This window comes from Pararge aegeria, chromosome 18 (genome assembly GCF_905163445.1).
Source record: "Pararge aegeria chromosome 18, ilParAegt1.1, whole genome shotgun sequence".
In the NCBI taxonomy this organism is placed as follows: domain Eukaryota; kingdom Metazoa; phylum Arthropoda; class Insecta; order Lepidoptera; family Nymphalidae; genus Pararge; species Pararge aegeria.
This window is the reverse complement of record NC_053197.1, coordinates 13,609,793-13,631,938: the sequence shown is the minus strand read 5'-3', so window position 1 is coordinate 13,631,938 and position 22,146 is coordinate 13,609,793. Positions and strand designations below refer to the sequence as shown.

At 36.3% G+C, this 22,146-nt stretch overlaps 1 protein-coding gene across 1 annotated transcript in view; it reads right to left on the bottom strand.

Moving 5' to 3' along the window:
* LOC120631417 (uncharacterized protein CG43867) overlaps positions 1-22,146 on the bottom strand; it is a 471,170-nt gene that overhangs the window by 692 nt on the left and 448,332 nt on the right. Inside the window, exons 11-27 of the mRNA XM_039900992.1 lie at positions 21,023-21,148; positions 20,034-20,151; positions 19,152-19,388; positions 18,630-18,795; positions 17,515-17,722; positions 16,936-17,097; positions 16,541-16,678; positions 15,376-15,520; positions 14,442-14,554; positions 13,639-13,812; positions 8,096-8,215; positions 6,320-6,477; positions 5,451-5,628; positions 4,518-4,673; positions 2,716-3,062; positions 1,672-1,801; positions 566-775 (exon numbers count right to left, since the gene is read on the bottom strand). Of these exons, the coding sequence (XP_039756926.1) occupies positions 566-775; positions 1,672-1,801; positions 2,716-3,062; positions 4,518-4,673; positions 5,451-5,628; positions 6,320-6,477; positions 8,096-8,215; positions 13,639-13,812; positions 14,442-14,554; positions 15,376-15,520; positions 16,541-16,678; positions 16,936-17,097; positions 17,515-17,722; positions 18,630-18,795; positions 19,152-19,388; positions 20,034-20,151; positions 21,023-21,148 (2,886 nt within the window). The remainder of the gene's footprint in view (positions 1-565; positions 776-1,671; positions 1,802-2,715; positions 3,063-4,517; positions 4,674-5,450; positions 5,629-6,319; positions 6,478-8,095; positions 8,216-13,638; positions 13,813-14,441; positions 14,555-15,375; positions 15,521-16,540; positions 16,679-16,935; positions 17,098-17,514; positions 17,723-18,629; positions 18,796-19,151; positions 19,389-20,033; positions 20,152-21,022; positions 21,149-22,146) is intronic.

Here is a 22,146-nt window from a genome sequence, read left to right as displayed (position 1 = left end):
TGTTGAAATTGGACGTTGTTAAAAGAAAAAGATCCAACCCACGTTCAAGGTCCTTTAAATAAATATGACATAAAGCCGGAATAATTATGCTGGTATCTGTCACACTTCAACTGAAAGCACCCTTAAAAATGAATGTGTGAAAAAAAATATAACTGTAACTATTCCAACGTTATGCCACATTTATTTATAAGGCCCTAAATATTTCAAAACTACCTCAATGTTGGTTGTATGATGATGATTATTTTCTTTATTTTCTTTATTATGGTATTATGGTCCACGCGCGAGTATATCGGTAACCAGTAAGATCTGGGCCACATATTGTATAGAATTATGTCGCTTAGCGCCAAGCTTTACTCATGAAAATAAATAAATAAATGAAAGTCAGTAAAGAATTTGAAATCCTCCTATGCCAGCCTGTAATTACACCGCAGGCAACCACATCCTTTAAACCGGATAACAGTAATGTTGCTGGGCGGAAGTAATAACCGCGCCGGTAGTACTTCTCCGGTCGAGGTACGTAACAAAATGTCTTACCAGTGATAAAACAAATCATGAATCTATTTACCTTTGGCTTGTTGAGACTGATCAACATCTTGTGCACGGGACTTGCGTCCTCCGCGTCGATCAACATCATCAGGTCATCCTGCAAGCCACCGAACAGTCCTATGGAGTTGAGCGCGTATCTCCCGATGACTGACATAGAAGCCAGCTCCAGCACTGTCACTCCCTCTTCGGAAACCGCCAGCCACGCCATCGATAGGTCGGGTTGTTTTATCTGGAAATGCAGACAGAAATTAATCATTTTCGCTAATGTCTCCTTGCGCGGGTGCCGTAAAAACTACTAAGGTACTTTAGGAATTAGGAGAGGTCTTTGGACCAGTAGTGGACTATTCTTCTAATTCGGTTCCTGGACCAGTCTCCGTACTTGGTTTGGTCGGAACCGCTCGATGACTCCAGCCAGCCGAGCTCACTCCAAAAGCTTAGCGGGCCGCCCAGGTCGCGTGCATCGGGGAGTGTTGCTGTTATTTATTTATTCATACTCTTTATTTGTACACCACATCAAGTTCAGAAAAACAAAAAAAAAAGAACAGACACTTCAAGTACGTAGTTAGGAAAACTAAAAAGAAAAAACGAAAAGGTGGGATACACTGTTAAAAACATGCACATAAACCAGACTACACACATACAACAATACTAGTGATAAATATAAAAAATAAATATAGTAATAAATACTTTTGCATACCATAAATACTTAAATATGAGTTAGAGTAGGTAAATATTTTTTTTTTTTTTTTAAGAATGCGTACATTAAGATTGATAAATTGAGACCTGTCTTCATGTATAACTCTTTGACCTTGACATAAGATAGCTTTCCATACCTGTGATCATAGATCATAGCCAGTCAATCGAAACCTTTAATGAATTGAGAATATAACGTCCGGGTCACCTCTAATGATATCCTTTTATAGTTTACAGAATTTTGTCTTTATGTTTGTGTCGATATGATCTTGAGACTTATTACCTGTCTTTATTGTATGTCCAGTCATAAGATAAAGGATAATTATAGTAGGTTAAACACTATTTGCGAGATTCTACGTATGACAGCTTTCATTCATGCATCAGATCCGTTAGTAACATTTAAATCCATGAACACTAGAGAATATAACTTACCCTAGCCTGAAACAATGTGGCTCCGAAAAACGGCCATTTCCTAGTGCAATTTAAGTAAATCCTGACACAGTCCGCGGTGCTCCGTCCTTTCAGCGCTACCCACTTTGACCTGAGCTTTTCCTCAACATCTCTGCAAAGAAGAAATAATTATGAGCGATGTCATAACATTGAATGGAAAGAGACATTCCAGGATTTAACTTCATTTAAAACAACGATGTGAAATACACTAAATCCTTGAGTGGATCCGTTGGGAAACTGTTCTTGGGACAACCGTTGGTATTTTCTGTAAAACTTTTGGCTCAATCAATTATTTCCGCAAATTTGAGCTATGCATAAAAACGAAGTTATTAATTATGATTACGACTTAATTTTATTGTATCGAAAGCAGAAGTTTTTGAAATACTTATTTTGAAAGATTTGTCAAATTCTCCAATTTGACAAATCTTTCAAAATGTGTATTATTATATTTCACAATTGAAATATGAAATACTTCCTAAGACAGATTGTCCTGTTTTTTTATTACTCTTTTCTGTTCCATTTCTATATACTCTATACTGTACATAGAATACAATGTGAGACTTGTGTTGCTGTTTATGGATTTATGGTAAATTAACGTTCTTCGTCCGGTTTATTAAATTTTTTTACAAATCCCGTGGGAACCGTCTGTTTTACTGAGATATAAAGAAGCCTATGTTACTCGCCCTTCTTTAAACTAACTCTATGCCAAACAAACAAGTTGATTGGTTGCTAAATAAGCGCGCGAAGTAAGGACAAACATCAGACACACAAACACTTCCGTATTTATAATATTACTAGATGTAGCCCGCGTTCTTCGTCCGCGTTTATAACAAGTTTTTGCAAATCCCGTGGGAACCGTTTGTTTCCTTGGATAAAAAGAAGTTTATGTTACTCTCCGTCCTTTTGACTAACGCTATGCCTAAAATCCACTTGATTAGTAGGCGCGTTAAGGAAGGACAAACAAACAAACAAACACACATCCGGATTTATAATATTAAGTATCATAACAACATTATAATAATTTACCTGAGTTCGTCGTTGTTAAGGCCGGCTCGGTATCGGTAGGGGTAGAACCTGTGCGCTAGAGGTTGATTGTGTTGTGTGTTGGATGCTAAATAGTCGCCCATATCCAATTGCGCCATCAACGCACCAAGCTCGGCTGCCAGTTCCCGGGTCACGGGAAACCGACCGGCCACCACTTGCTGATTGACTTGATAGCAGAGTAACAATCTCTCCTTGTCGGTTTCGGTGCGAATTGAGTTCTTGAAATACAACCGGTTCCGGTATGTCAATCGTATAACTCGCGAGTTCTCGAACTTTCCTGAACCTTTCTCACGTAACGCTGTTTCCCATTTTGATATGACGTCACACAACTGCAAAAAGATGGGTATTAATGAATCTTTAAGAACTTTGTTCCTCATGCATAAAGTTACTGATGCCTCGTTGTTTTTTTTGTTTTTCGTTTGTGACTAAGCAGATAAATTAAAAATAGAGCAAAACTTCGTAGGACATGCAAGGAATACGTCCTGCAACGTGTCGCCGTGTGTCTATAAACCCGAGGCGTAGGTGTTAACCATGATGTGACTGTAACACACCAGAAAACACACCCTTCAAACCGGAACAAGGCATTGCTACAATGTTGCATGGCGGCAGAAATAAGCACGGTGGTACTACTTCTCCAGATGAGCTCTGTCACAAAACTCCACCACTAATACAAGTCTTATTTGGATTACGAGGTACTCCTAGATCCGATACCAGGGTTTGCATAAAAGTCATTGGGTTTTTTATCAATAATTTCTCAGTATTGAATAGAAGGGAGAATATTAGCGTTGTCTTTTCCTATACACTACACGTGAAGCCATTGATCTAATTTCTAATTATTATTAGCTAAAATGTGATAATAAATTTTTTTTACTGAATTTAAATTGAATTCTGATTGCGTCAGATTTACTGGCGATACGGCATCAGCGAGAAATCAATGGCCGAACTGTGAGTGAGTTCAGTCGTTTCGAGATTATTTTAGATGCTAAAGTTAAGATAATTTGTTAAAGTCGATTAAATGTGAAATAGTCGAAGAACTTAAAACTACTATCTTCAACGAACTAAAGAACGAAATAGCATCTTTGTCTACAGAGTTTTCTCAGTTACAGTCTTCTTATAGTCAACTGCAAATTGAATTGCGCTCCCAGTTTGGTAAACACCAACAGCAAGCGAGAATAAATAACTTGGAAATTGTAGGGCTGCCACAAAAAAGTACCGATCCGCCTATAGATTTTTGCATTAAAGCTGGAGGGACCAAGCAATGCATCCTTCCTATTTTTTTAAGAAAAGGTATGTGGATGACGATTGTGACTGGGATCAACAGAGAACTAAGATTCTCTCGGCAAAGAGGAAGAAAGGTAAGTCTAAAGTTGTTCAAATGCATATGTCCTTTTGCCCAGGTTTATTTCACAGGTTTAGGAACAGATAAACATTTCGACAAATAAAAACCAATGCTACTGCAATAAACCACGCTATTTATAGTTAATTTTAAATTTATCGGTGAAGATGTTTTGTTTCAGATCGTAGAGAAACTTGTGTTTCTCTTGCATATCACGAAATTCTTGACAAAATTCTTCAAACTCATTCTGGTAGAGTAGCAACGTGGTGAATCTACATGCCATATTCTAATCCTGAATAAACATAAAGGGATGTGGAACTTAGCTTAACTTAGAATACAATAAAAAAAATAGAATAGAAAAAATTTAAGAGAAAAACTCAGTACATAAATCTTTGGAATCTAGACTAGGAAATCCCGTATCTTAGCTTGCATGAGTCTTCGTGCTTACCTTTTTGTCGGGTTTAATGTGATGCTCCAAGTCCTTTTCAATGGGATCGTCACTGAACAAAGCGAAGCCTGAAGCACTTGATTCTCGACAGCCGAGCTCTGTGCTAAGCGTCGATAAAAATTCTTCAACTGTAGTTGATCCGTCAAAACTTATAACCTGTGGAAGAACAAAAACCTTTAATCTGAATTCACGATCCCCTCTAAAACGTTTAAAGTAAAGTAATATTTCGGTTTTTATTCAAACGTTTTGTATCACCTCCATTCAAGAAGACCTACTAGTATGTTCACCACCAATTTCACTCAAGTAGGCCTACGACCTCTCATCTCCTTAAAAAACCTGATTACTTTAATTGTGAAGTCAACATCTCCTGAGGATGCTCGGGTTTCGGAGCGAAACGTGCGTAGAGGGTACTTTGCCGAAGATCTGTTTGGTGTGGAGTATAAGTATTGAAGAAATTATAAATTACACCATACCAATTCTCCTGCTTTTCGCGGAGTATAGCAAATTAAGAAGAAGAAGAAGAAAAAGTCTTTATTGCACGTACAAATATAAAACCAGGTTACCAAAAAAAACAAACGATAATATACATATGCACAAAGGCGGCCTTATTGCTTGAAGCGATCTCCTCCAGGCAACCTTTGGTTTAATTTTTTATGTTTTTTTTTGGTTTTAATTAAGCTTAATTTTCATAACAAATCTGGCAATTAGTAAGTCGCCAAACTTTGAAGTTTGTTCCACTATGTAAAACTACAGATTTACGACAACGTGGATGAAAAGTTACACCTAGAAAGATACACTTCGCAGAAAGTTTGCCGATGGCTATCACTCCCACATCCGTTCACCGTACACCGCAAAAAGTCTAGTCACTATCGGCAACTCTCTCAGTAAAAGTATCTCCTTAAAAAAACCTGATTGCTTTCATAAAAAACTTACCTGATACGTGTTATTCAGCATGTGCACAGGAATGGCGTGAGGTAGACAGTGATGGTAGGGGTTCTTGAGCAATATAGATAGCACTTCCATTCGCGAGGGCTTGTCGGTCCGACCGCCGTTTCTTAGTGTTCGCTCTAACGCGCGGGAGCAATATGCCGCGTATTTACCACATTCCGTCCTAGAATCGTAAAAGGTTCATTAATAACACTACGAATATGAAAAGTTAGGAGTGTGTTAATCCATCCAAAATGTACCAACGCGATGACAGGATCTTCGCAATGTAATATTCATCAGGGTTTTCTTCTTGCTATTATGCGACCATATATAAGGTCGACACAACATGTCTTCTTCAAATTTGAAGATAGATTTGTCTGTTTTGGTTTTGATATGTTTTCAACCCACCAAGGGATTGTTCTTGTTGTTGGAATAACCGCAACCTTTTGGATTAATTATTACATCCTTCTACTCTCTCCCCTCAGGAAAACGTATAGGTATAAAAAGCTATATCTGCCCCCTAATTCTGGCGAAGGGACAGATCAAACTAATTGTTTCCGGTCTGTCCCCTGTCTTTTGCTGATATTAATGTATAGTAGACAGTGGATTTCTGTTATTATTATATGGTTTTGTATTGTATATCATATGTTCATTATAAAGACCTTGTTGCCTGATGCAAATAAATAAATAAATAAAAATAAATACAAAAACCAAAGTACAACTACATTAGTAACTTAACATCTCAAATTGTTTAAATATTTAATCGTTTTACAAAAAACTACGAGTCATTAAACTATTGACTTAATGACTCGTAGTTTTTTACCTGACACGGCGTCATTTTATTATTTACATGAATGCAATAATTGAATACTTACTTAGAATCAGCATGCCTGCTTAGGTGTAGCTTGAGGTACCACAAGAGCCTGTTATTTCTTGGTACAAACAAACTGACGGCTAGCGCTAACAGCTGCCATCCTTGAACGAAACTGTACGTCGGCGGGTTGCTCTTACAATCGACTGAGAGCAAAGGGGCCTGAAATTTCGAGTTATTATAAAAACACCCAATTAACTCTTAGAATGATGACACATTTTAACTACTACATACTTGAATCCCAAGTGTAACTTATCATGTGAATTTTGTGTTAACATAAATCTGTCAAATATTGGATAGAAGCAGGCGTGTTACTTTGCGGAATTCCATGTTATATTATAAAAATGAAGCTTAATTTGCTATACTCCGCGAAAAGCAGGAGAATCTGTATGGTGTAATTTATAATTTCTTCATTCCTTATACTCCACACCAAACAGATCTTCGGCAATGTACGCTCTACGCACGTTTCGCTCCGAAACCGGAGCATCCTCAGGAGATGTTGACTTTACAATGAAACGTGCGTAGTGGGTACATTGCTGAAGATCTGTTTGGTGTGGAGTATAAGGAATGAAGAAATTATAAATTACACCATACAGATTCTCCTGCTTTTCGCGGAGTACAGCAAATTAAGCTTAATTTTCATAATAAATCTGACAATTAGTAAGGTGCCAAACTTTGAAGTTTGGTCCTCCATATTAAACTACAGATTCACGATAACGTGGATGAAGAGTTACATTTAGGTATATACTCTCCGCAGAAAGTTTACGGATTGCTATCACTCCCACATCCGTTCACCGTAAACCGCAAAAAGTACTCTCTCAGTAGTAGTATATTTATTAAAAATGTAATTTGCTTTTAAACATCTTTTTCAAATTTCAATTTTTTTTTGCGGATTTTCGGTAAAAAATATCCTTAGAACTGCAAAATTCGTTAAGCTTCTGTGCAAAATCTTCTTTTCTTCCAGTTCATCTGTAACCTATAAGTGACAACCTACTTTTAAAGTTACGCCAAAATTTTACGATATTGTAATTGTTTGCCTTTCTCATATGATTCAATGGGTATGTGTTTAATAGAAATGTAAACTATTATTCATTGGCTTCTAAATTATTCGATAATATCATATTATAATATAAATAAAGGTAAATATAATAAAGGGCATAGGTAGAAAAACTTTAGTGTGTTTTTACTATAATTCTACTTATATTATTGTCAAAATGTGCATTGATTTGAAGCAGTGATAGGGACATCAGAGTATCTGTGATGCACTTTTCGTGAATACACGTTCCCGGCCAAAAAGTATTAATACTACACTGTAAAGGGTATTTTATTATACATATTTTTTTTAAATTTATTATTTCTAATTATATTACTTTGTTGAACTTTGAAAACGAATATTAAGCATAAAAGCTATGAATATCGTAATATTAATATGCCTGTAAAGCTACAGTATAAGTTCAATGTTTTTTTCAGAATAAATATATAAAAAATGGGAGCAAAATACCGTATTACAAGTATCCCGCCCTTTTGTTTGAAATAATATATATGTAGTAAAGTTTTTAAACAATATTTTATATTAAAAAAAAAAAGAAAATACCTCTAATAATAATATATAATATAAATTAATATATGCAAGAACATTCCAAGTGATACAAAGTATTTTTTTTTAACAAATTTTTTTTTTTTGTAAGTTTTAGTTTTATATTCAGTGTAATGCGATCATCTAACGACCCGACAAGACAAGTGCGTCACGTACACCCGACAAGACAGATGGGTCGCATACCTGTATAGAGCTTGGCGATCCGGCAGAGTTCTGCGGGAGGTCGCTCTTGTTGTCACCGCCGACTGAGGATGCACCCGTGTCGCAAGTGAACAACGACTGGGTCGCGCACAGTAGCAGTTGCTGTACAAATGAAATGTTGGTGTTCGGATCGTCAGTGGGGGGCTTTTTGTCTATGAGAGCTGGTTATGTTTGCTTGTTTTTTGTATGATTGTTAAAAGTACAAGTGATACTAATGGTTTATTTAATATTATTTAAGTTACTTTGTTTAAGGCAAATAGTGTTCCGATCATTAGATTTGGTGAGTCTAAAAGGCGTTTTTAGAATATAGAATATGATATATGCTTGTGTGGTATAAACCATTCGGATCTTGGGGAGGCTTTTTATAAATGAGGGTCTGTGAAGTTTGTTTCTATTTTGTGTCATTATTACAAGTATAAGTAATACTGAACTTTGAATAAGAATTGTTCAGATAATATTTCAGATTGGGTTGGTGTGTGTAAACGGCTCTTTTTAAGAGTATTTTATTTAATGTATAAGTGTGGTATAGACAAGTTGCAACAGCGAATGCGCTGATAACAGTAGCAATTCATAATTGCAAAAAGGCATTGCCTGACCAAAAGATTTTCCACCCATATTAAAGTGAAAGTTATTAATTTTAAATTTGGTTTCTATTTTTTTTCTGTCTACCAAATGCGTATGCAGACAGTGGCGTAACAATACCATTATAAGTCCGTAGCCAATTCTTCGGATGGGGCTCTCCGTCAAAGAACGTATGATCGCTATCACAATCATTATTGCGTGCATGTTTCTTTCATGTCCTATCTTTTAATTAGATTAAAAAAGAGCTATCAAAAAAAAAACAATTAAAGTTTATGAATATCTTATTCTAATTAAGGGCACACATAAAAGTTGTATTCGTTATTTAATTATAATTAAACACTCAGCAGATAAAAAATTAAAACCGAAAACTAGGTTCTGCAGATTTTTTATGGACTACATATCTAATAAATTACAATTGGTGAATTTCTTAATGACAAGGTTGCTTGGAAGCATCCGGCTCCGCTTTCATCCCTCACAAGATAGAAAAATGAATTTTAAAATGTAAAATGTAAATTGTTGATATTGAAAAAGAGCAACTGCTGAGTTTCTTGCCGGCTTCTTCTCGATAGAATCCACCTTCCGAACCGGTGGTAGAGTCACTATACACAGACAGACTTGACGTTTCAAAAGTGCTTATATTAGGCCTACTTGAAATAAATGAATTTTGAATTTAATACATTATTGGTCAAAGGCTCGGGACGATGTTGATGATGATATCAGTGATAATGACCGGAAGTATTTTTTTCTTTACCCAACCAAATATTTGTCGCATTTTTTGGTAGGGTGGTAACTAGTTAGGGCCGAAGACTCGCTAGACGAAATTTGCTTTGCCCTGCCAACTCCAGGGTGCGCTGGCGTTAATAATTCTCACAGTAGCACAAAATATAAAGGATTAAAGTCCGATTAACGAAATCCGTTTACTTACTTGGGTCAAGGTTTCTTATCTAGCTTATTCTTTGTCAAGCAACATGGCTATACCACACAGTACCCCGAAATTTACCCAAACCATTTGTGTAAAGTGAATGTGCTATTTGTATACCTCGAATGGTGCTATACATATATACCCCTATGTTATAAGAATTGTGATTTATATATATAGACCGCTATGTTACTAACTTATTTATGTACAACCGTGTTATGTGATATTTAATACATTGCAATATGATTAGATAATAGTACAACTGCATAATATATAGATTCTTATTATTATATATTTTTTATATATATATTTACACCGGCCAAAATTTGTTACAGCTAGATCGCAAAACGAATATATAATGAAATATTTCCCTATATACTATAGATATTATAGAAATGCAGAAATATATAACATTTACTACCTAACTTGTCTCGTTATGTAAGCAGTCTTTGCCCGTTCAATTACAGGCACATGAGCATTAACATCTACGCAGTGGCGTGCACTTCATACGTGCACAAAAGCACTGCCTACCCTAAATTTTATATATAACTGGTATGAGAGGAGGATTTTTGACGTTTTGTGCAATTTTCCTACTGTATGCATACCCTGTCAAGGAATTCAGTGCACCCCACTGCATCTACGCCTCATGTTAGCAGACGCAGGGCTGCACTTTTTAGGACGTGTTTCTTGCATGCCCTGCGAAGTGTTATCCGCTTACCATCACAGTCAATTATTACTTTTAAAAAAAATTCCAGCAATTATTTTTATATATGTTATATATGCCACCACAAAATCTTAAGGTTACACAAAAATTTCCTCGTAAAACGAATTCAATTCTCCTGGATACAATTCATATAAAATTTGGATTTTCAGAACCAGCTGGAAGCAAGAAAATTGTAGATGTCAACCCCTGTGCCTCTGGGAGCTCGTTAAGTCGTCGGTTCGGGTTATTACAAGCATGTGACAATAGTTGTTAAAAGTCCTCCAACATGCATATGAGCAGAATGGTGAATCCCTCTAAATTCCATATTCTATGAGTGTTGGACATTGGAATGATGATGATGATGTTTCTAGATTGTCCCTTTTTTAGACACGTAAAACAATCCAAAGTATAAATTACTTCAAACCGAAAATAATATATACATTATGCAGTTATACTAAACTTAAATGTAACGTCTCATTAACTTACCATTTCTAAACTAAATCCATCTATGCAAACGGTTATATGTTTTTTTTTTTTCTAAAACAAACTTGCAACGTCAACCTTTTCTTACAAAGGAGATCGTTAAGTGCTAAAGGAGCTAGCTATGACAGTATATGAATGATATAAATATATATAAAAAAAAGATAAAAACATTCCCTAAAACTATGAGGACAGAGGGCAAACATTCCTGGATAAAAGGGGTAAAATAAAAATAAAATAGGGAAAATTTACACCAACATTCCATTTGAAAGATTGCGACACGAATAACACAACCGCCTTTTTTGTCATGGCAACATTTACAGAGACAAATAACTTAGAGCTGAGAGCACAGTTAAAAAAAGCTCACTCACAGATTTAAGTTATCTGTAATTCTTGCTTTTGTTCCTTTTTCAAATTCGGTTTGAAATTAGAATTGATTTGCAGTCGATTATATTTCAATGTTGCCAGAACTTGGAGATCAAGTTGGAATAAAACCTTTTTCGACTTTTCAAACAGATTTTTATAAATTTATAGTGTAAAAAATATTTGAACACTTTTAGAAGCCAATAAAAGTTCACATACACAAATTCCAAATTGATCAACCACTTAACACGAAGCCATTTTTATTTTACAGTAACACAAAGCGGTACATAATAATAATTTATGGTTTGTTAGTGTATATTTAATTTTCGTAAGCAAAATAATCTCTTTTGTAAAGCATTTAGAGATTGAAAAATAAAATGTGCTCAGTAAATCTTGAACTTTCCTTGTTCGTGATATAGAGCATAATTAAAAAGAACGGATTGTGTGACCTAGAAATTTTTATCAGATTTGATAGTTAAATATTAATTGAAATTACCAATTCATACTACTAGTAATAATTTAAGTTAATTTCAAAAACGATTACTTACATATTGAATGATTATTGACTATATTATTTTATGATACTTTGTATATTATATATATTATATACATAATATTATATTACATATCATATGTAATATAAATAATATTCACTATTTTACATTAAAATAGTTGATAGAAATTTAATGAAAAAGACACAAATTTTTTCACTGTCAGAAAAGGTAACTAGAAATTTGTGCTTCGTTATGAAATCAGTCTCGCAATCCATTCTTTATAAATTATCCATCATTAAAACTACGTAGCGATAAGAAATTTATACACTTATCTAGCCGACACCAAAACTATAAACTTCTTAAGCCCTCTATACACTAGTGCTAATGTAAATAGACAACAACTGTGTACAGAAAAGTGGAAAAATGATTATATTGACATATGAGAAAAGCATTGCCTGAAGCTTAGCCGGCAAACAGAAAGCCAATTCTAAACCGCAAGTTGAATTATCAACTTTATACACCATTTAGAGCTACCTTCGTGTAACTGTTCACTATCGAACATAATGTAACATCAAAAGCCATTCTACGTGTTTCTTATTTAATTTTTTTGTTACTATGAACAGAATCTTTAAGGGTGGTTTAGAAAATCTGTTCATAGATAATAGCAAAATTCCTGTGGTAGCAAGCTAGTACCTGAAACGTCAATTAATTATTTTTTTAACATTTTCATTCGTTTTCCGGATCTCCATTTGCTATGGGACGTACTTAATTTTTTTTTTCATAAATTTCATCAATAATAAAAAATTTCAAAATCGCGTACAAGCTCATAAATTTACAATTTAATAAAAAAAAAAAAATTTGCAATGTAAATTTTACTGTAGTTACATATTTTAGGTGACCTGAATTGAGTACACGATACCAAATAGGTTCAATGATTTTCCGAGAAATGATGCTTGCACCCAAATTGTAACATAGGATTGATAAGTTAAAAAACCAATTATACATTTTACATTTTAGTACTCTCAAGGGAGCAGACAAAAGTGGTGCCTAAAGTTACCGGTGGACGTCCACGTTTTGTGTCACTTTTCGAGCCATGTTTGATGCAGTCTCTTTAATAAGTAGACCTAAAACAGCGTTCGGCGTGAGGTTGCCATTTTATTACCTTGACACTCCCGATGTTCATTGGTTTTTAGAGCTGTTTGCGGACAGTAATCTGTTAGTTGCGAGATTTACCATGTGAACAAAAGAGCGCCATCTAGTGACAATACTGATTCACATTGTGTGAAGTTAACTTTCACGTGATCGAATAAATAATCGTCGGTAGAAAGTCTCACACTAAGCATCCAGCTCGCTTAACAGCAAATATCAGGTCGCTCAAACACGTTCGTCTCGTCTGTAAGTCAATAATTAGTAACGTGAACATTTACAGTTTGATACAGTAGCAACACAACAAAGACCCTCCGGCTCACGTATCAATAGTAGTTGAGGTCGCTCAACGACGTTCGACAAGTCTTTTAGTTAGTCAGGCGAACATATATAACATATAGGGCACAGGCAACGGTTGGCACTTTTAAAAATGCTCCTTTGGCTCGCGTAATAGTCTTAATAAATGACATTCGGGTCGCGGAACTAAGGCAACGACGTTTGACTAGTCTGTCAGTTAGTTAGTAACGCGAACCCTATAGGACACAGGCAACAGTTGGAACTTTTAAAAATGCTCCTTTGGCTCGCGCAACAGTCTTAAGTCGTAACATTCGGGTCAAGAAACTAAGGCAACGACGTTCCACTAGTCTATCAGTTAGTTAGTCCCGCGCGTAATAGTAATTGTTATAGTCTCGGAACTAAGACAGTTGGCTCGTGTAACAGAAGACGATCGGCTCGCGTTACAACGCTCGACTAGTGTGACAACAGACGTCCGGCACGCATAATACGGTGTAGCTAGGCAAGCGGGCGCACTCACGCGGTGTCGGGAGCGCGCGCGTACCTGCACGCCGTGCTTGGAGGGCGCGTGCGGAGCGGTCTGTTTGCACAGCGCGGACGCCAGCTCGTCTTGGAGCTCGCCCACCTCGAGGCATTGCTGCAACGCGTTCTGGGCCAGCACCACGTGGTAGTCGATGCCCGCGTGCTCGACGGCCACGGACATGAACAGTTGCACGCACTGGAACGTTACGCACATGGTACGTTAAGTCGCGGGAAAAATATCTAATCATGTAAGATTTACTTCGACGGCCGATTGGCGCAGTGGCCAGCGACCCTGCTCTCTGAGTCTAAGGCCGCGGGTTCGATTCCCGAAACTGGATTTTTTTTTTGTGATGAGCAGGATTTTTTTTTTATTGTCTGGGTGTTTATGTGTATTTTATAAGTATCTATGTATATTATTCATTAAAAATATCTATGTATATTATTAAGTATCTATGTATATTATTCATTAAATTCATAAAATTTATCATTCAGTCATTTTAGCACCCATAACACAACCTACGCTTACTTTGGGGCTAAGGTAAAGGAAAAGGTTGCGCGTTAATGGTACTATAATGACCGTAATAGCGGAACCTGAAGTAAATTATTTTTGACTTAATTTCAAAGATTTTCCCAAGATATAGTTCTTAATATCGTTTTTAAGAGTACGATTTTATAAATAAATAAATAATAAATAAATAAAAATATACTACGACAATACACATATCGCCATCTAGCCCCAAGGTAAGCGGAGCTAATGTTAAGAGTACTAAGATGACTAATGCATATTTTTATGAATAGTATACATAAATATTTATAATTGTATACCTTAAATAATTTCAGCGCTTCTGCTTGTAATGCTTCAGAATTTAGAGAAGTCAAAGGTGTAGTTATATTCTCCTTCGAGTAGAGTAAATTTGGATGCCTCCACAGCACGCAATCTGGAACAGAAATGAAGATTATAACAATAACATATTTTACAAAGTGGAATTAATGGAAATGTTACACAGGAATTCAAATTTATAACCACATTGAATGGCAAAGTTTGAACAAGGTCTAAATAGAGTCAATCAATAAACTGGAGTTCATACTTAGAACCACACTCAAGCAACAAAGTTTGAGCAAGCTCCTATTTAATCAATGAATATACTGGAATTCATATTAGAACCACAATAGATGACAGTTAGCACAAGATATTATTTAGTCAATAAATAAACAGGATTTTATATTAAGAACCATATTTAATTACCAAATTTGAAAAAGCTACTTTTTTAGTAAATAAACTACGTATTACCCAGTTATTACAAAATATTTCATAATTATACTTGTTTCTTTATAATGATATTATAATATAATACGTGTGAACTTCGATCACTGAATGCGTTAGTAGGTACTTTTCGAACCCTATTGCGGATATTGAAAAGTTATGCAGTGTTTTGACAGCACCTGTCAAATGACAATGGAAAAAAAACATTGCGTAACTTTTCCGACTTTATGCGACTTTTATTTGTAAAGGATAAGGTCCTAATAAGGCTTTTTTGAAAAGCTCTCTTGGCTCAACCTTAGGTTACTTTCCCCTTCACTTATATCCTTACTATATATAAAAAATGCGAAAGTGTTTATTTACGCCCAAAGAGGTGAGCCCGCTAACATCTTCACTTCACCAGGTGAGATTGCAGTCAAGGGCTAACTTGGTTCCCACAGCATTTGTAAAAAAAACGTAATTAAAAGCTAGCAAAACTGCAAATTGTAGATAACTTACTAGGATCTCCGTCAGTCTCCATTAACTTTTGGACAAGTTGCTCGTAGTGGGTGCCCTGGCTGAGCCCACCGCCGCTCACTACGGTCAAGTGGTACAGCCACGAATCTTTATCGGCCTTGCTCTCGAAGAGAAGGTAAGTTGGACCCTGGAATTGAAATATCACACAAATATAATATTTGATATTGTTCGGAGATGTTTGGATGTAAGGACAGTTGTGTGCGGTGTGTTGTAAGTGGGAGGTAATTGGTCATTTACTTGGTGCGGGCATGACAAAAAGCCGTTTGTAATGCCTGCATGGCACAGTTTACTTCGTCAATGTCGGGTAGGTAGCTTGAAGAAAACAAAAAGAAGCATAATGGGATAATCTTGAGTCTATTTCAGATTTGCAAAACAATAGCAGGGTTGCGTTTTAGTATTTGTTAATATCAAACAACACAAATCTTTTTTTTTTTTTTATAGACAAATAATATATTTGTTATTATGCATAAAATGTATGCAATAGACTAGTTTATTTACAGTTTAATATTGTTACGTTTAATGTATCTACATAAGAATTGAACATATGGACTCTTACGAATACTTGATGACAGTTGACAGTTTGACAGTTCAACTAACACAGATTGCATAACTTTTAAAAGTGACGCAATTCTCTAATTAAACATAGTTCGTTTACAATTTTAAAAAAGGAACACAATTTAAAAAAAAAAAAGTAGTTACAATAGGCCTAATTCTATTGCTCTACAAACTTATTTTATCGGTACCTCTCTATAGAAAGTACTACAATAATAAAAAGTACAATACACAAATAAAAGAAATGCTTACTAGCGCTGTTTTGAGGTTATGGATAACTTCAAAGTTTTTTTTATTCCACTAAAAGTTAGCCCTTAACTGCAATCTCACCTGGTGGTAAGTGATGATGCAGTCTAAGATGGGAGCGGGCTATCATGTTATGTGTGGTATGTATGTATGTATGTGTGGTAGTGATATTCCTAATCGGTTTCTACGGGACATCGCACCAGAACACTAAACCGCTTAGCGGCAAGACTTTGTCGGTAGGGTGGTAACTAGCCACGGCCAAAGCCTCCCACCAGACATAACATAAGCTTAGGAAATAATGAATCACTTTGGTTCGTGTTATTAAATAAATGCAAGAAGCTTCACTAACCCCGGTTACCTGATGCTGCGGGTATATCGCAACAGTTAGGTTACGTCCGTCGTCATTTTTCTCTTCAGAATCCGAGTCCGATACGTGTTCGACATCCTCCACACGCGCGTCACGCATGTTTATCTGACCAGTCGGGTTCTGAAATTGAGAATGAAAAACTAAAATTATGGAATAAAGCTTTATATTCCGTTCTACGTTTAAAGTAGATTGTCTGATAGTAGATAACAATACATAATGCAACGCTTGCAACTTTGGTAATTAGGTTGGAGTTACATTAAAATTATGGTGTAATGATTGGGGTACACTGAGCTTCACTACATTACATTCACATTAAAAATCTGAGTATTTTATATGCTCAAAAGTGCTCAAGAGCTAAAAGTTTAAAGTAGAATTACCTGGTCACCAGGCGACTTGAAGTACAGAAACATTTTTCCCAACAGAACACACCAGCTCTTTTTGGCGTGACCGTTCTTCACTTTGGTCAGCCATCCCTGGATTGTAGGCTTGTTGTCTTCTTTACTGAGCAGGAGTTTAGTCGCGTTTCGCCTTTGGACGTTCTGAATAAAATAAACAAGTTATTTGAATACCGAATAATATATATATATTATTTAAGATTGTCAATGGTTACTTGCTACAGAACTAAAACGCAAGTTTTGGAGTTTTTAAAAAGGATATTTTGGTTACACTACCAGGCTATTTTGTACCTTTGTGGATATGAAATAACGTTACAAATCTTTACATTGCATTCTGTAATATCAGTTGTACACCGAGATGATGTCTATGGCACTATGTTTCGGTTGGTAACTAACTACCAATTAAACTTTCCAACTCCTTGAATAGTTAACATAGCTTCATAAAAAACGCAAACGGAAGTTTGTGCATCCGAGGAAAGCACATGGTTCGCGAAAAAACTCGAAAAAATATATACTATTAATTTTCTTAAAAGTAAAATCGAAATTCCACTATTCTCTTACCTGTAACACTCTAATCCAGTCCTCCATAGTGGCGGTACTATCAGCGGTGAGGTAATAGGTTCGACTCCCGGTGAAGATCTCGAAGGTACTCGCACCTTCGTTGCGTGATATCTTGCAGGCTTCACCCAAACCGATCTGACCTTGAGGTTTTCGATTAACTTCTGATTGGGACTTCCAATACGACAAAGTGCCATTCTTTAGGACGAACCTGAAAATGACGCAAGCAAATTGTGTATAATATAACTCCTCGAAACAAGTGTGAAATTATAAGTTATATAAAGGGTGAGACATGGACCCTTACAAAGAAGGTTGTGCACCGGCTCAAAGTGGCTCAGCGGGCAATGGAAAGAGCGATGTTAGGTTTGTCTCTATTAGGTAAGATTCCCAACGTAGAGATCAGAAACCGAACTGGAATCACTGACATCGTTCAAAGAGCAGCTGCCCTGAAATGGAACTGGGCGGGTCACATATGTCGAAGGGAGGACGGGCGGTGGAGCCGAGTGATTCTGGATTGGCAACCGCGTACTGGACACAGAAGCATTGGCCGACCACCAGCTCGATGGAGAGATGATATTGTAAAGGCAGTAGGGAAGAACTGGATGCAGCTAACCAGCAATAAACCGAGATGGCGTGCAAATGAAGAGGCCTTAGTCCAGCAGTGGACTGAGATAGGCTGATGATGATGATGAATAGCTCTTAACTCAAGGAATTTCTCATTCATAAATGCTTCCATGAATACTAAGTAGATTAATAGTAAATAATAATAATAGTGAAAGAACATTCATGCAATTTAACTGTTAGTTAGATTGCAATTGTATACTATGGTTTCATATTCATGTCATTTTGTATTTGTTATTTTAACAGTTTTCCATGAACAATGTCTATACCTACTGCTCAAACTCTGAAACATCTTATGTAAGATGTTACTGCAAAATAAAGTATTTGAATTTGAACATCTTTTTTTATGAAAGGTTAAGAAAGAATAGTATGCTGAACAAATCGTTACTATAGAAGCAATAACAATTGATAGTTTTTTTAAGCTTCTTCAAGTTTCGCTGAATAAAACCTAGGAATTCATAAATATCAGGTAGTATAGCTGTCAGTTTAGTATATACCATCTTTTCCTCCAAGTTTTAAGCTTTCCTCCTAATTTTGCAAGATGGCCGCTCTTCTCTAACGCGTCATGTCTTCTAGGAGAGTCCCTTGCGCCACTACCTTCGCAGGATACCGCGTCAGGTGGTATTGCGTAATCATCCGACATGCCAGATTCAAAAGATGTATCTGCGTACACGAAACATATTAAAACATTATTTTTAAAAGTGAGGAATTAACTTAACAATGCAATGCAACACTGCGTAAAACAAGTAATAGTAGAAGGGCGATTTTAAAGAAATTTTTTTTCAGAACATTAATGCTTGCGCCAATACTCTCAATGAGTATACAAACAAGTTGAATCACTATTTTACTCAAAACACATCCATATGTAACAGGAATACGTACCATAGCCAGGAAAAATTATTTAATAAGCAAAATCACAGATTAAAAATGTGAACAAGGTATTGACAAAATATGCCCTTATAAAGGATAACAAAATGAACAGATTGGTGGATCATGTTGGTATTATTTAAAGTATTTACCTCTAGTTTTGCTTTGTTTGCTAGGCGACCCACTACTAGATCTCTTCGCGGGGCTTAAGCTTGAGCTGGTTTTGACACTTTTAGATGGACTACTAGCACTTAAACTGGTGTCTGATGAACTGCATTGCCCATTTGTGTTGTTTAGAACAAGCCCGTGGGGTCCGGAAGTTGGTTGTATCGACACGGGTAGGACGTTTGTTAGGTTGATATTGTTGATTGGCATTTGGGAGGATTGACCTGTTAACCAAAAAGACAGACATGAATTTGAAAATTATACATTTTGATAACAGCTTCACCCACATTAATAACCCAACTCAGTAAATTCTACAAAGAACATACCTTAACATTGAATTGGAAAGAACATACCCTTACTTGAAACTTGAAAGGGAGTTAGTCAATTACGATCAATAGGAAATTTGCTCGCTTATGACAGACAGTTAATAGCTGAAAGTTTGGAGTTACTTCGATTAGGATTGAAACTGTCTCTTTTAGTCTTTGTTTTTTTCCTATCTTTTTCCTTTCTGGCTTCTTTAGGACATATAAGCAAATACTGTATATTTTATAAGTATATTCTTTTTATTATATGTGTATGCATATGAAGTAATTATATTTTATTTTGTTTATTATTTTTCATCTATTTTGTAATTTATGCATATTATTTAAAAATTATATTGTGTTCACCCTAACCCTTCTTCTTAACTTCCTGTCCTTTAGTAGGTTTTTAAGCGATAAGGCCGCGAAAGAAGGTAAAGATATTGTAAAGATACAATATCTTTACCTTCTTTCTTTCAATTGTGTTTTTTTTGTCGTTTTGTATATGGTGTACAATAAAGTATAATTTGATTTGAACTGTATTTAATAGTTTTTAAGTAAGCAACTTACCATAAATTGGATTGTGATGCGGTGTGTTATGGACTGTTACGCCCATAGATTCCTCTCCATCCGACGAGTCATCTGATGAATCGCCCGTGAAAGGCATCGATCGGATTTGACTAGCGCGCTGTAACACATTATCTCTATTGAAAACCATTTTTAAAGTCTTACAGCTCGATCCTTATGAAATGGTACTTCTGAGTAGGTATCAAATACTAAGGTCCACCAATCCGACCTGGGCCAGCGCTGTGGACTACGGCCTTAACCCCTTCTCATTGGGTTGATATGATGAAATAGAGGGTTGAAAAGAATTTAAGTCACGATATATAATGAAACGAGATATGGTGATGACTAAGGAACTGTAACTGGTTAAGAAATATAGAGCACTCATTTCTACAAGCGGTTATAACCTAGTTGTTAAATTCCTTTTGGAGTTACCGAGTACGATCACCGGTACGCACGTTATCTTATCGAATTTATGTCAAATTGAATGCCACTCTAGGTGAAGGAAAATATCGTGAGAAGACCTTCATGCCTCAGGTTTTACCATAATTCCAAAAAAAGGTACGTGAATTCTTCCAGCGTGAAGAAAAAGGCCGAAACCTTCCTCGTTCTTAGAGGAGACCTGTGCTTTGTAGTGTCAAGGCAACGGGTCCATAATGGTGATGACGATGAAGTCTACGATAACGCGGAAATAACGTCCTTAGTTTTTTCTACGGATACAACTATTGCTTTTAGTATTAATCTTGGAAATAAGATACTTAAATATCTCACATCTGATATGTATTTTGTTCGATAGACACTTATTACAAGTACTTTCGCCAAAGGTTGTCTGGGAGAGATCGCTAGCGAAGCGATAAGACCGCCTTTGCACAGCTACACTAGTTTTTTTTACTTATTGTGTTCTGGTGTGTGCAATAATGAATTTAATAATAATAAAATAGGTTGCAAAGGTCCGAATGAGTCTAACGAGAATCATACAGGATGACATCACGTACCCCTTTCACGGTGGCGTATACGGGGACTGAGATATCCTGGTAGCTAGTGGACTCGTGCATTGCGCGCGGGCAAGGCGGCGGACTTAGCTCCTCTTCCACTGACTGTTGTAGACCATCATCTGCTACCTGAAACGAAGAGAAAGAGAGAAAGAGTTCAATTGTTATTTACAAGTAATACATTTAAAAGACATCTTTATCGGCATCGTTCGCTTCCAATACGCGATGTCTACCTCGGTAATGAAGGCGCACGTCAGACAGGCGAAAGTCATCCGTTTTGAGGGTACTTTTAAAGTTCAATTTTGATGGTTTCTTCATAGACCAGGACGCGTTTGGATCCCCTGTAGCTTAAGTTTTAAATTTCCGAATGCAGTTACCATCTTTGTCTCACTGCAGGGCTAGCACGGGCAGGAGATAAAAATTATATCCCCCGATTATATACCCTGACTGGGGATATAATTAACGTGCCCAGGAATAGGAGAAAGTTCCACTCGTCTATTATTACAAATATTGGATATTATTTCAACTTGTGCGCCAATGCTCTTAGAGATGATAAAGCTGAGGGAGGTAATACATTTTTACCCTTTCCCCGGGGAGAAAATTGTCTCCTGGCAATGCTAGCCGTGCTGCAATGCAAAACTTTGGATATACTCATCAGAAGCGCCCTTTATACTTCTTTTTGTTTTAATTTGCAATTTTTTAATTTGACCTTGACGAGCGATCTTTTCGCAATTTTTAACTCTCAAAGAAATTTCACTATTCATTTAATTCAAGTAGGCCTAATTTATAAGCATTTGTGAAACGTCAAGTCAGTCTGTTTGTAGTGACTCTACCACCGGTTCGGAAGGCAGATTCCACTGAGAAGAGCCGTCAATTATAAACCAGGTTTAATCCGAATGGTAATGCGCTTTATGGGCGCTGCGTACGCAAGAAACCTGAGGCCTTTGATGGAGATATTTAATAGTTTCTCGCGTTAAAAGCGGAAGTCCGTAAAAGGTGTACAGTTAGAAGGAAAGACTTACTTCCAAGGCACACTTTGTCACATCTAAACACACTCCAGACGATTAAGCCTAAGTTTTTACATTGATGGACACTTCAACTAGTTCAAGGACATCACTAAAGACGTG